Raw genomic sequence first — 15,553 nt, 5'->3', positions numbered from 1 at the left:
ATTGAATTCTGTCTTGACTCAATTTTTATTAGTAGTTAGGTGTTCAGTTTCCATGTTTTGTACACTTTCTGTTGTTTTTGCTATTGTTGATATCTTGGTCTAACTCCATGATGTTCAAATAAGATACAGAGTGTTATTTAAATTTTCTTTTATCTGTTCAGACTTTCTTCATGTCCAGTTACATGGTAAATTTTGGAGAAAGTTCCATGAGGTGCTGAGAAGAAAATCTATTCTTTTGTGTGGGTGAAATATTACCTAGCTATCTTCTAGGTACATATGGCTTAGGGTGTTATTTAGCACCATCATGTCTCTGTGCAGTTCTTATCTAGATGACCTGTCTATTGAAGAGAGTGTATTGAAAATCACCCACTATTGTTGTGTGAGGGTCAGTATGTGATTTTAGCTGTAGTAGTTTTATGAATATAGGTACCCTTGTTTTTAGTGCATAAATATTTAGAATTGTAGTGTCCTCTTGGAGGGTTTTACATTTGAGGAGTATGTATATTTTGGTTTTAGATTTTTGTTGTTTTGTATGTATATTTCTTTGAGAGGAGAGAGGAGAGAGAGAGAGAGAGAGAGAGAGAGAGAGAGAGAGAGAGAGAGAGAAGGTACTTGGACTTGGGTTGGTAGGAAGATGCAAAAGTGTTGACCCACCCTAGCCAGTGAGGTTGTCTCTTCAGTTTGAAAAAAAATGCCAAAGACCTGATTGACTTTGAGATTTGTTACATTTATTTGTGCTGTGGGATATTTAATGATACAAGATGTGTTGCATTCTTTTATGTTGTGTTTGTTTAACTCTGTAAAGCTGTGTTACTTTGCCTGCCTAAAACACCCAATTGGTCTAATAAAGAGCTGAATGGCCAATAATTAGGCAGAAGAAAGGATAGTTGGGGCTGTCAGGCAGAGAAAATAAATTGGAGAAGTCTTGGAATAAAGATCAAGGAGCGAGAAAAGGAGGAGAGGAGGACTCCAAGGATCAGTCACCCAACTTCATAGCAAGCCACAGAGTAAGAAGGAAATAAAGGTATATAAAATAGAGAAAGATAAAAGCCCAGAGGCAAAAGATAGATGGGATAATTTAAGTTAAGAAGAGCTGGGTAGATACTAGCCATGCTAAGGCTGGGCAATAATAATAATGAGTCTCCATGTATATATTAGGAAGCTGGGTGACAGGCCAGCAAAAAACAAGAGTTAAAAACATAGAGATCTTTTCTGAGGAAAAAATGTAACAATATAGAGAAGCTAGGACTTTGGTGAGAACGGCATGAACAGTTAAATGGTGCACTTTTGATGATCCTGTAGTCATTACCCCTATCTAGCTAGAACAAATAAAAGTTGTACAGATAGTCAATGAGAATGTCACCTCAAAAGTGATGTATTCAGGCACTGTTGATTATATTACCATTACACCTGGCTGCTGCTCTTGCCAATTCAAGATAAGGGAATATCTAGGCTTGGCTACTTGTGGGGAAGTTTCTAGTCATCCTAACCATCATGTGACAACTTTGCTTTGAGTGACTTTGAATCTGAGCATTTCTGGAAAATATGCCTTTAGAGGTCCTCTAATCAGAGAAGCGCCCACGCAGAGGCACCAAACTGGTTGAAAGTATTGGAGGAAGACCACATATTTCTGCTGAGCTAGAGTCTTCCTATAGTTTCTTACATAAACAGTGAAGGTAAACAGGAAAAATAAACACATTATCTACTGTTGGTTACATGAATAACCAACAGAAACCTCTTGCTACCTGAATTCACTCATATATAGCCGACTCTTCTGCCATTTAACAGAAACCACAGAGCAATTCTGTACTGTGTCCATTTCCTTGAGGATAGGCTTTGTGTGTGGGAGAAGGGAAATATTTACTTTGTACTTGATCATTTTTAAGAACAGTACATTGGCATTTATAATAACCCACACTGTAGTCTTGGACACGTATGAGCAGATTGCCTGGATGCAGCTGTTGGATGTCATAAGACAGAATATGACCTCACTTTGCAAGTTCTATGACCTGCTGCTGACTTGTACATGCCTCAGTTCTGAGTGCCAGTGTACTTTGGGAGTTTGGTCGTACACACATAAAAATTGAGATTGAAAAAAATTGAGGTGGATAATCGATGTGGGAGCACATTCTGCTCCTTCAGTGGTAGCCTGTAAGATACCAGCCCAGTCAGGTGTGGTATCTTAAAGGCTGTTGACTGAAGGAGTGGAATGTGCTCCCACAGAAGATAACTGTGTTGGGTTTAGAGTATAATGGGGAACTGCTGTAATGACAAAGGTATGACATTACTAGCCTTGGAGTACTTCTCCATTTAAACTGGTTAATATTTCTCAAAGTATCTTTCTTAAGTATATATAACATCTGCATTGTTAGAATTACATTTTATTATATATTGTGTATATTATATTTTCTATGAAATATTTGACTTTAGAGTTTAATATGTTATATGTGTGTGTATATTATATATATATACACACAACAAATTCATATTCCCGCCCTTAAGCTTGTTCTTAAGAGATTTACCTATATACAAATACTGCTATACTCTTTCATAAATATACTGTGCAATAAGTAAGGTTCTCTTTATTGAAATTATTAATTTCAGAAAACTGGAGTGACTCCACAGTAGTAGAGATATTATGGTAAACTTCACACTTGTAATGTGATTGTTTGGTCTTGACTGAATGATCACTCAACAAAAGAAGTAGAGCCTCAGATGAATTATAGAGACTGATAAACTAACTAGAGAGTTAATGTTGATTTACAGTCATCAATGAGTATAAAGAGTACATATATAGCAAACAAAAAGAATTGCTTGCAAAGGTAATTGTGCTCTGTGCATGTTGAACTACAGCTCTGCAAAGATGTGTTAACTCTTATTGCTGTTTTCATGTGTTACATGGTTTAGTTATTGACATACTTTCAGAGCTCTTTCACAAAATTGAGCTATATCTGTCTTCATGAACCGATCAAAACCTAAATATAGAGGTGCTCATATTTGTGAAGAGCTAATAATTAAGGTTATAGGTTTTCTTAAAGGTTTTCAATGGTCTTATAATACTAAAAATTTTAATATGTCATGTTAATTCATCATCTAGGATTTGCTTCATTAAACAGGTGTACACTGTCTATGGTAAAAGAGTTAGAATACTCTGGAGAGCAATACTGGCTAATTTTAGGCATGGACATTGATTGTATACTTAGGACAATATAGGCATCATTTTTAAATCTATACTTCTTTGCAATAGATATTGGTAAATTTGTGGGTTTTAAGGACTATGAATTCTAATTGATCTTAATAATAAAAACCTGAAATCAGATATTAGGGCAAAAGCTGAAGGATCAGAGAAGCTAAGCAAACAACCATTAGATTTCTTTCTCTATGCTCATACCAAAGGGGCAATCCTGTCCTCAGACTGTATCCTCAGACTGACTGCCTCAGACTGTTTTCTCAGGCTGACTGCTTCTTAGACTGCCCTGAGTACCTGTTTCCTCCTGCTTTATATTCCTCTCTCTGCCCAGCCATATCACTCCTGTCTCCACCTACCTAGTGCTGGGATTAAAGGTGTGTGATCTCAAGTACTGGGATCACTTTTGTGTGAGTTCTGTTTCTCTTTTTAGACATAGATCAATTTCATGTAGGCCAGGGTGGCCTTGAACTAACAGAGATCTGTCTGCCTCTCTCTCCCAAGTCCTGGGATTAAAGGTTTGTGCCACCACTGCTTAGCCTCTAGTAGCTTAGCTCTGCACTCTGATCTTAAGGCAAGCTTTATTTTTTAAAACTCAAACAAATTATCAACACATAGAATTATCAGTCATATGTAGTAGAAGTACAGTGGCCTGGGAATTTAAATTTTGGAGTTTTGGATAGCAGGACATTTTACAAATTATACCTTCCTGAATGTTGACACTGCTTAGGTTCCATTCAGTGAATCACTCAGCAACAGCACAGACACATGTTCTTCTTTATTGACTATGTGTATTCCCAGGATGGAATAAAACACACACACATACACACACACACACATACAGAGAGACAGAGAGAGAGAGAGAGAGAGAGAGAGAGAGAGAGAGAGAGAGAGAGAGAGCATACTGATTGTTGAAAGAGTCAAAATGTGAACCCAGACATATTTGCCACTATCCCGAGCGTCTAAAATGTTACTTTATTCACCAAACAAGAAGTTCTATTGTTTGTGTACATGTCAGGATATCTGCAAGAGTGTAGAAGTCCTAGGCATGGTCTACTTTATGACAGTGTCCATGGTCACTTTGTTACATCAGTGTCACATTTCATCCCAGTCATTATAAGGAAGTACTAGTACTTCTCATCAGTTCACAGATACTTAGGGTTGGGATACTCAACTTCATACCTGGCCTAAGACCAGTTTCAATGGGGAGACTTTTTTGGTGTTTATGTATGTATGTATTTTAATACAATCTTTTCTCATTCCACACACTCATCCCTGTTCCCACTCCCTCTTCTTCCTGCACCACCACTCCTTCCACCACATCTCCCCTATCTACTCCCCAGAAAGTGCAAGACCCCTCATGGGGAGTCTACAAAACCTGACACATCACTTCAAGGGAGATCTTTGATGTCTAATGGCAATACACATGTGGCCCTTAGAAGTGCAGAGACCTTGTGAGCTATACTCCCTGAAAGAGTGAATTATAAGTACCCAGAATATCTACCCAGTTTCAAGAATATGCATCACCCTTGAAGCAACTCTTATGTAGAGCTGTGTTAAAGGGCTTGAATGGTCAGCAGAATCCAGACTCTTGTTCTTCCCCATGGCAGCTGCTTTTGAATTGTTTGCCACAAGCACATGAATCCAAAAGTTCATAGAATAAAAAATGAAAGACTAGAAGGAGAAACAAGACACAGCATGCTTATTACTGTTTTCCACCCTTGTAAAAATTATTGTATGTCAAAGGATTAATGGATCAAGAGAGTTACACATATGCCTCATGCTAAATTCACTTCCCCAGAAAAATATATATGTTATCAAAGCTAAAATTATATGTTCTTTATGATGAATGCAGAATCAGAATATATCAATTGATGGAAGTTGAAATATGCTTGTTAGATATGCTGAAGGGATTGTCAGTTTTTCTGGGTTTTGAAATGATCTCAATAATTGGTGGTAATATGTTTTTTAATTGCAATATGTATTTTAATGGGTAGAGTGAGATGGCTCAGTAAATGATGGCACTTGTCACCAGACCTGATGTTCTGATTCTAACCCTAGAACCCACACAATAGAAGGATAAAACTGGACACAAAATGTCCTTTGATGTGTTCCCTCCCAAACTGAATGAATGTATAGAAGTTTTTGAGGTGTGCATTCAGTAGTTACACATTGCTTTTTTTTCCTATTCTCTAGAAAGCAGAAAAGTAAATTTTTATATATTTATTTTAATCTTTGCCTATATTTTCCACCAGGAAAAACAGTCCAGTAGTGACCTAACTAAGTCTAACGACATGTACTGTTTGCATACACTTTTCTCCATGTCAAGTAAAATGCTTGGGTGATGAATAAATGGTACCATGAGCTGACTGTTACTTTCTGTCCCTCTAGTTCTACCAACAGAATATTCACATGTCACACAAACCCCAACTAATAAACAGGAACACCCAGGATCCTTGGTGAAGGTAAAAAAAATTCTTTCCTTTCTGTCTGAGAGAAAAGTTACTTTAGTTATTATTTGCTATGTTTAGTGTCTATCACACTTGAAAAATAAAATCGATTAGGTTATCATGAATGTCAAGCAGTATATTTAGGAAGTTGGCGGAACAGAATTATACCACATTAGTGATTGGCTAGAACTTTCACACTTGGTTATATCAGGTAGCTAGTTTCGGTCAGGGTGAGTTGTCTTTGGGAGAATAATGTTCTGCCTTAGATAAAAGCATGTAAATGTCACTCAGAAGTTTATAGGCTTATCATCCCTGTAGACTTGAATTTTTATATAAGAGTTGCCTCCTTTTATGGTTCCTAGAGTCTATGGCTTAGGTGGAAATTGATTATGTTCCCCTAAGATCTATGTGAGGAAGCATCGTATGTCCCAGTATGGGGGTGTCCAGGTGCTGAGAACTTTAAGATATGAGGATGCATGCATATTATTGGGGTGCTTCATAAAAGGGACTAATATCATAGTAAACAGATAAAAAGTTGCTCTGTCACGTGTGACCATCAGTGGAGAGCAAACACACAGGGTGGCCAGATGTGGTCTCTAGTCAGAAAAAAAGTGGAAAACATTTGTGTTTTGTGTCACAAAGTAGACATCCTGAGATAGCCTGTGTCATTATCTCACAGAATCTTCCACCTAAGGCCTTGACAATCCTCTGGCCAAAAGGTGAAACATAGTGTTGTGCAAACAGAAAGCACCATAATCTGAGCCTCAAAGTGTTTTCTTTCCTTATATTACAGATGGAGCCTGAAAAACACAAACATGGTATGTATTCTGGAGTCACTGAAGACATGTTTTAGATGTGAAGTGTGTGAATACTGGTTGTTTATCACAGTAAGCAAAAATACATGTATCAGTTGACAGTTGGGAGTTTGATTTACAAAGTTTGATTAAACAAAGTGATGCCTCAAGTAAGGAATCATAATCATGTGTCTACAGTTGCTGCATCTAGCTGGGACCTCTTTAGTTTAGGGTTTTGTGTACCAGGCTGTGTCTAACCAAATATCCATGTCACCTAGCCCCATTTCCAGGGAAACTGCTATGAAAAAAAATCAGGATTCGAGCCCCTGTGTCACCCGACCATAAGTCAATCATGGGAGACCCAGTCCAGGCTCTGTCCTTGTTCTGAGATCTCTTCTTCCTCTTCCTCTTCTTCCTCTTCTTCCTCTTCTTCTTCCTCCTCCTCTTCCTCCTCCTCTCCCTCTTCCTCTTCTTTTTCTTCATCTTCTTCCTCCTCCTCCTACTTCTCCTCCTCCTTCTTCTTCTTCTTTCTTCCTCTTCCTTCTCTTCCTGCTTCTCCTTCTTCTACCTGAAAATGAAACTTATGGGGTGAATGTCAACTGGTTTATTAAAATTGTAAATTTTAGTATTCAGAAGTTACTTATAACCGTGTATTTAAAGCTCACCACAGCCATATGTTGTAGGTTGATGTGTGATTTCCAAAAGAAATGAATAAACTAAGGCTCAGAATAAGTAATGAGGATCTTTATATACACAGTACAACAACTGCATTAACACCACCAAGGGCACAATAATCATGGAAGAGCATCAAAATTTCCAACATCTGACTGCAATAAGTCAAAGCAACAAGCATTCCCAAACATTGCCATAACTACCACAGAAGGCCTGGGCAGTGAAATTCACCTGCCTGCAGATATTAGCAAGTATGAAAGAAAACAGTCCATGGTGTGGTACAAATCCCAGATTCTGTGCTAACTACTACTATATTGAGATTGGATGGATGTTTGTGAATTGGATTTGTGCCAGATTTGACTAGTTTCTCCCAGTAAAAACTGAAAAGCTTTAAGGTGTTTAACAACATTGATACAGACACAAAAAGCAACACAATTTAGACACTGTGTCCACTAAGAAGTCCAGTCTCTACCTAGATGTTGATCTGTACTATCTGACTTTTCAGACAATATGGGATTTTGGTTTTGTTTTTTGCTACTTTTTTGAGACAGGGTCTCTGCATGTCTCTCCCAGAACTATCTACATGTATACCTTTCTGACCTGAAACTTACACAGTTCCACCTGCCTCTGCCTTCAGAGTACTGTTAAAAAAGGGGGTTCACTACCACACCCAGTAACACAATGCCTTTAAATGTGAGGTGCACTCTCTATGCTCCAGGAGTTTCTTCTTAGTGGTGATTGGTCTGCATATTTTCAGTGTGACCACTCAGGTACATATATTCAGCAATGAACCACATATGACTTATTTCAAAAGTATTTTGTGCATAGTGCAGCTTCATGTTCAGTACTTGGTTGAACTGTAGTTTGATTAAGGGAAGCAAGTATTCTAAAATGGGCTGGAGCTTCTGGCCCAGTTGCCTCAGTACATGCTTAGCATGTCTAAGACCTTGAATTTGATTCCTAGTTCTGCTTAAAATGTACCCAGGATGAGTAAATCCTATTAATCCTTGTCCTTGAGATGTAGAAGAAGGAGTAACATATGTTCAAGGTCATTCTTGGCTGTGGAATGAATTTCAGGATAGACTATAGTAGAGATCATTCCTGGAAAAAGAAAACATAGCAATACAGACAAGGTAGGAATTTAGTGAGCAAGGCGTGAACAGGTATGGTTTGCTCTCAGTGCTCCTGTACATGAGTAAACACAAGCCTCCTGCTATCTGGATTCTCATGTGTAGCTGGCTCATCTGCCATTTAACAGATACCACATGCAATTTTATAGTATAATGTCCATTTCCTTGAGGGCAGGCCATCACAGTGTGTGTGTGTGTGTGTGTGTGTGTGTGTGTGTGTGTGTGTTGTGTGTGTGTGTGTATGAATGAATACATACTTATGTATCCATGTTTTTAAACTGACAAATCCCATAGTATGTCAGTGTATAGCAGCCTAGTGTAGACCACACATAAATAAGGGAGTTTATAAATTTTACTGTGTTTATGTGACTCTAAAACAGATTTATATGCTGCTTATCAGGTACAAAGACAACTTAACACAACCATGTTTCTCTTCTTTTAATATTGTCACATTGTCATGATTTATTACTTAACAATACCAACGGTGTAATGCATGTTGAAGCATACACTGCTCTCAGTGATCTTTCGGAAAGACCACTGACTGTGATGACAGTGCCTGAATACGGTCATGAGATAATATGTATAAAAACAGAATCACTACTGATATCCTCTGTTTACTGTGACTGAAGCTTACAAAACTGTCTTTGCTGTTAATACATTACTGGGATCCAATATCTTAGAAAAAACCTCAGAAAAATGCTGAAAAACTTGAACTCCAAGCTGGCATTTCAATAGAAAGACAACAACATAAAATGAAAGATACTATTGTAGCACAATAATTTCATTGAATGATATTGGGTAGTTGTAGATCAGTATTGTATTGCATGGGGGAAAGATGATGATCTTAGCAGTAGTTTTCTATGTAGATAATGTTAATTTGCTTAATTCCTCAGTTGAAATTTAACAAAACAATTAAAAATAAATTTTAAGTTAGCCTATTACAGTCATTGAGTAGCAAGAAACACAGGAATTGTGGACTCAATCTTGTCTCTGTTATTGTCACTTCTAATGATGCATGCAGGAATAGGTGAGCCACCCTCTCTATTACTTTCTCCCAGAAACCTGTAACATAGATGAACTGAATGTAGCAATCTCCAGGTGGACATGGTAACTGTCAAGATTGTAAAGAGTTGGAATAAAATTTGAAACAGATAAGAGCATTTATGGTCTGACCCAAGGCTTGTAGGTCCTTGGAGTAGTGTATCATACCCTGTGCTTGTGGGAAAGAACAGTAGAGACAAGAAAATGGCAGGAGGTTTCTGTGCTTTTCCTCTTCCAAAGGCATCATGGTAGTGTTGTCATCATCAGCTTTAACTTCTCTCTGCTTCTGGCTCTGACACTGAAGGCAGAGTTTAACACTGAACACTTTTCAGCATTTGTCCCTACCAAATGTCCAAGGCCGTGATTGTGCTTAGTAGCACTCCATGGGAATTGTGCCTAAGATACTTTCCCAGTGTGTATGATGGAATACTATGGCCAGACACACCAAAGGAGGAGTGTTTGCATTGCCATAATTTCGTGAGTGTGATGCACATATTTGCTGAGAAACCATAGATACAGGAGCCTGAGGCATATTGCAATACAGAAAGAATAAATAGGGCGTGCTTATGCTCAGCTCACCTCTCCTTATGCGGTCATGGATCACAGCCCAAGAAACTATACCACTAACAGTAGAACAGTTTGCTTTCTCAGTTAGCCTTGTTAATTGAGGAAAGCATAATTCTCTATGGGCATGTTTTAGAAATCTGGCCCTTATCATATTGTCTTTTGAGATTTACCATCACAGTGCCCGTTACTGTTGTGAATGGTTTGTGGTTTCAATCTGTGATAAAGCCAGTCTTTCTGCTCCTGTGTACTCAAATGTCCATATAAATAAAGAACTTACAAAGTGGTCCTGGTGATGCAGAATAGGAGATCATGTCCCTGGGTCCCTTGGGACTTTTAGAGTAGTGCTTGCTTGGTCCTCTACTGACCATTTAGTCCTTCTTTAAATGACATCCACAGGTCAGACTACTAAACAGATGGTATGGTTCCCTAGTATGGCCTCATTGCAACCCTAGCAGTGTTCTTCAAGTAAAGGCCTCATGGATATGTTTAGTTTTTATCAGTCTATGCTCCTTAACTTTAACTGGTTTATGCTGGGTGGTTTGTGTCAAGGGAGGTTACCGGCTGATATTCACTTTGGATTCTTTGAATTAATGGATGACGACGGGAGAAAGGATCTGTACTCAGGCCCATACTTGATACTTTTAGAGGCATCTTGGCTTCAATCTTGACGATACATAGACTGAACTTGAGGGTTTCCCTGAAGTATTGCTGATACATTTCCAAGTAAAGGATATAGACGAGAGGGTATAGCTCTCCAGGCACCCATAGTATTTGTCTGTACCTTGTGCTGTCCACACTCTTGGCATAGTCTGACTTGTCTCATCGTTCTTGGGGACAAAAGTCATAATCTACTGAGTCACTCTCATCAAAGGGACTTGACCATCACTCTCCAGCAGGCTCCCCGCCTAGGCCCGTCAGAAGTATGTTTGACTCTCTTGGATTCTCTTATTCTGTAGTTGGCTATGGCTTCATAGATTATATTTGTAGGTTCAGTTCAGTTCTACCTGCTTATGAGCTATATGTGTGACAGAGACAGTAGAATCCAGTTACGGCACCTGGCCTTCAGTTTCCCTCCATATCACCTCTCACCCCATCCTTCACCAGCCAGTTATCTTTCATAATTGTCATGTGTCTTTGTTGGGCAAGCGGTGGAGGCCTATGTGGTTTACTCTACCACTTACTGTCTTGGTGATTCTGTGTACTTGAACACTTTGTCTAGACAATATTCCCTAACTCCCAGAAATCCAGACATGTTCTGAGCCTCAGTCCTGGGTGTTCTATGTCTTTCATTAACCTGCAAGTCTCTCTCTCTCTCTCTCTCTCTCTCTCTCTCTCTCTCTCTCTCTCTGTGTGTGTGTGTGTGTGTGTGTGTCTGTGTCTCTGTCTCTGTCTCTGTCTCTCTCACTCTGTCTCTCTTTCATCTCATGAGTTGAAAATCATCAAAGAACCTTTTTCAGAAAATCATGCCTGTAAATGCAGTTGATACTCTCTAGTGGCATGGTGGGTTAGACCTTTACCACATGTACATATGTCATAGTCCACTGCTGGCCAGCTGATCCTGAAGAGACTAGAAATTACTCTGGCACACAAAATCATCTAAGGTAATAATTTTACTTTGTGATTTTATCATAAGATATGTTTTATTGGGCCAGTGTGACGGCTCAGCAGTAAAGATACTTGCTGTAAGACTGCCGACTAGAAAATGAACTTGGAGGCTACATGGCAGACTGAGAGAACCAGGCACAGAAGGTTCAGATCCTCTGCATACACAGCCAGATTTTGGAACTCCAAAGCAGAATAAATGCGTAAAGAAATATTTGATATATTTATTTCAACTTTTCAACATATTACAGATTCTTTGACAATGCTTTAGATTCCAATTTCCTAGAAAGAAAAAAAAACTGTTTCTCATTTATTTGCGTATATCTCAGCCTTTCGTTATCTTCCTGGAAGACAGTCCTGCAACAAGCCAACCTTATCCATCATTAGCTTTAGTCACCTGTACTAATTCCATGCACTTTTATCCCCATCAAGCAAAGATCCTTGATAGAGGAGGGTCATCGCATAGAGTTGTGGCAATAAAAATGGCTGCCAATGTGGTAACTGACTCCACGTAAAACCTAAAAGGGCTTAAAAAGGAATTCTAGATACAAATATAGAGTTTAACACCGCTTTTTGCTATTTGCTAGGACGTGCCATAGAGAGATTTTCTGTTTCAGCAATAGCGATAGAAAAAAAGCTGCGCCATTTTAAAAGGCGGCTTCCTGGGCCCTACCACTGGTGCAATCTTCGGCTATGGAGCATTTCTGGGCCCGGACATTTGTGTGCCCACTCGGGGTCAGGAACAAAGTAGCTGAGACCATGCCCATGGCTTGGCTCTTCCTGCCTGAGTAAGCAGTGGGATCAAGTCTACTAGAACGTGGCAGTTTTGAAATACCAGTTTCTGGGCTGTGCTGCCATCGCGATCTCTGTCTGGCTCCTGCAGGAGATAGAGCTTTTGAATGGAGCATTTGGAGTAAAGTGCCACGATTTGTTTGATAGCAAACATGGGGGAGCTGCTCTTACCTCTGAGCCTTGCACACTGCACTACTAGCATGGCAGAGGTGCTTGTGCCTCTGAGCCGCAGCACGCAATGACCCCCTTTTAGGCACACAGTGAGTCTAGTTGCTATCACAGCTTAGATTATTAAGAGCTTAGTGATTTAAAAATGCAAAACAAAAATGCTCCTGGATAGTAAAAAATTACAGATTCACAATAGGACAGATTCAGACATAGATGACTTCTAAATGGGTCATAGTGTTACATAGAGTTAGATATACGTAGGCTTGGGAGAGAGAAGAAAAAGAATATAGAGAATGAAGTTAATGCCTTAAAAAAGGGTAAAGTCTTTAAAGAGACAGAATAAAGTGATAGAGTGAAAATAAGCCATGTAAAAATGGTATTTCAAAACTGCCACGTTCTAGTAGTAGTAGTAGTACTACTAGTAGTAGTAGTACTAGTAGTAGTAGCCTGCCGCTCCTTTTTACTACAGATACTCTGCAAATAATATTCAGTTCTCTGAGCTGAGGTCCCTTTCTGTCCCCTAGTGTCACCTGAACCTCCTAACAGTACAACTTCACCAGAGTACCAACGAAAGCATCCAATTAGGATGGTGAAGGTAAGAGGGTGTTTCCTTTCTCTACTTGAAACTGGTCTGAGGTGGCTTGGATATTAGAGGTCCATTTAGCTAGAGGAGGACTAGAACTGTACCAAATTGACTTGATTCAAGACGGCATATGCCACTTATGCTTCTACTTGATGTCCTGCTTTATGAGCGATCCCATCAAGGTGTCTGCCTCTAATTTACACAAGTCCCCATGTTTTAAAGATGTTACTGGCTGAACACTGAACATCCTCAAGCTTGACACACTAAGTTTCTAATACCTCAAACTTTGTGTCATATATTCAAGTTATTTCTCAACCATAGTCTCTAGAAACAGAAAAAAAACAGCTTAGTGAAAAATACAAGTTTTCATAAGTGGCATGTGGTAAAGGTTGTGCACCCCTCTCAAGGTCAGACAGGTTTGCCTGATCTGTTATTGAATCAGAAAAAGGATGAAAGTTGCTAGCTTTGGTTACAAAGGACAGAGTCTGAGATTTTCTGTGACACCGTCATATAATGTACCCATTAATAATCTTTACTGTCTTCTCTGTCCTGATTGCTGGTATACCATGTCAGTCAGTGCCAAAACTGAAGGCTTTGTAGTTATTACTCAGCATGATTGTGGTGTTAAATATTTCATTTCCTATTTATTGCAGGTGAAGTCTGCAAAGCGCAAATATGGTATGTATGGTGAGATCATTTTCCCAAGACACAGTTTAGGCAGGAATTTTATAAGCAGTGTTTGTTTTTTGTATATTGAACAACTGTGATCGAGATAATGATATGAGATTGTTGTTTTAGATTTTGCTAGTTTTTTTGGGTGGAGGTGGGTAGTGGCAGAAGGTGTTTATGATGTTAGAAATGATGGATATGTCTATGGTTTTTGTATTCAAAATTAATCCTTTCTTATTTTGGGGTAGTGAGCTACAATATTTTTCTAAATCTTTTTTTTTTACCAAGAAAATAGCATGCCATTATCCCAACTCAATTCCAGCAACAGATATGTAAATTAAAGTCAGAATAGAACTTACTTATACAAATGTGTTCAAGCCTCATCACAGATATGCAGGGTCAGTTATATGTTTGTGTGCTTCTCTATAAATGAATAAACCAGAGCTCAGAGATAATAATGAGGCTCCTTAGCTATGTATCTCAAGAGCCACTTCTTATTCCCTCAGGGAACAATAATCCTCATAGAAGGATGAAGGAGGATCTGCCTGCAATAAGAAAAATCAATAGGAATCCAAATACTACATTATCTGTGATAGTAGTTAAAATCCTAGGTAGTATCACTCAGTAGTCATCAGTCACAGTCTTGAAGGTTAGATAAGCACGCATGCTTCTTTTCAGAGTATAGAGCATCAAAATTAAATAAATACATGGGAAATTGGAGTAAATAGTCCAAAATGGGTTTTATTAGCCATTGTGCATTCCAGTAAGTTCTGGAGAATATCATTAAGAGTTTAGAAAACATGATAACAGACAAAAGAAGGCCCACAAATTAGGAATAGTGTACAGTGAGAATTGTAGTCTCCCAATCCAGGACGATCTGCACTATCTCATTCCTTGAGAATACAGTGTTTTGTTTTGTTTGTTTTGTTTTGTTTTGTTTTGTTTTTGAGACAGGGACTTACTGTGTGTCCATAGCTATCCTGGAACTACCTAATATAACCACTGGTCTGGAACTCACACAATTGCACCTGCCTTTGCCTACATAGTGCTGTTACAAAAGAAATGCAGCCAGTGGGAATACATCTTTAAAAGTTGGTTATACTCCATGCTCCATGAGTTTTTCCTGTCCGGGATGGTCAGTTCCCATGATTTGAATGTGAAATTCATTAAGTACATATGTTCGGCAGGGAAAACACCACTGTCACACTAACATGAGTTCATGACTTACTCAGCCACCAGTGCAATGCATGCTGGATTGTGCAGTACACTCAGTGATCTTCCTGAAACACCACCATGACTCTGGTGAGAGTGTCTGGAGAAGGGTCATGAGATAGCATATAGGAAAAAACTGCTTTCCTCTATTTTCTTCCATGAATATCTCTTAACTGTCTCTGCTGTTAATACATTCCCAGCTCCCAAAATGTGGAGAAAATTCTACCGGAAATGCCATCGTATTCCTAAGGACTCTAATGAGTCCCAGGTCCAAGCTGATACTTCTATAGAAAAACAACATAGTGAAGTAGAAGGTACTGTTGTAACGCAATAATTTCATTGAATGATATTGGGTAGTTGTAGATCAGTATTGTATTGCATGGGGAAAAAGATGATGATCTTAGCAGTAGTTTTCTATGTAGATAATGTTAATTTGCTTAATTCCTCAGTTGAAATTTAACAAAACAATTAAAAATAAATTTTAAGTTAGCCTATTACAGTCATTGAGTAGCAAGAAACACAGGAATTGTGGACTCAATCTTGTCTCTGTTATTGTCACTTCTAATGATGCATGCAGGAATAGGTGAGCCACCCTCTCTATTACTTTCTCCCAGAAACCTGTAACATAGATGAACTGAATGTAGCAATCTCCAGGTGGACATGGTAACTGTCAAGATTGTAAAGAG

General features: G+C 38.8%; 1 protein-coding gene and 1 long non-coding RNA gene across 7 annotated transcripts in view; one reads left to right on the top strand and one right to left on the bottom strand.

Moving 5' to 3' along the window:
• The window catches only part of LOC125407675 (uncharacterized), a 108,828-nt gene that overhangs the window by 52,942 nt on the left and 40,333 nt on the right, over positions 1-15,553 (top strand). For 3 of the 6 annotated variants that reach the window (XM_087905462.1, XM_085689515.2, XM_085689514.2), the window contains exons 1-6: positions 2,063-2,276; positions 5,579-5,652; positions 6,431-6,455; positions 12,928-12,998; positions 13,640-13,664; positions 15,068-15,181. In XM_087905462.1, the coding sequence (XP_087761588.1) occupies positions 2,252-2,276; positions 5,579-5,652; positions 6,431-6,455; positions 12,928-12,998; positions 13,640-13,664; positions 15,068-15,181 (334 nt within the window). In that variant the 5' untranslated portion in view covers positions 2,063-2,251. Of the gene's footprint in view, positions 1-2,062; positions 2,277-5,578; positions 5,653-6,430; positions 6,456-12,927; positions 12,999-13,639; positions 13,665-15,067; positions 15,182-15,553 lie in introns of those variants that run through there. The other 3 variants (XM_087905460.1, XM_087905461.1, XM_087905463.1) reach the window with 2 other exon arrangements.
• The window catches only part of LOC146894624 (uncharacterized), a 55,606-nt gene continuing 42,142 nt past the window's right edge, over positions 2,090-15,553 (bottom strand). Inside the window, exon 8 of the long non-coding RNA XR_015737688.1 lies at positions 2,090-6,999. This is a non-coding gene — a long non-coding RNA (uncharacterized LOC146894624). The remainder of the gene's footprint in view (positions 7,000-15,553) is intronic.

Source organism: Myodes glareolus, chromosome 4 (genome assembly GCF_982192425.1).
Source record: "Myodes glareolus chromosome 4, mMyoGla1.1, whole genome shotgun sequence".
In the NCBI taxonomy this organism is placed as follows: domain Eukaryota; kingdom Metazoa; phylum Chordata; class Mammalia; order Rodentia; family Cricetidae; genus Myodes; species Myodes glareolus.
The sequence above is the reverse complement of the archived record's forward strand: the minus strand, read 5'-3'. Positions and strand labels throughout refer to the sequence as shown.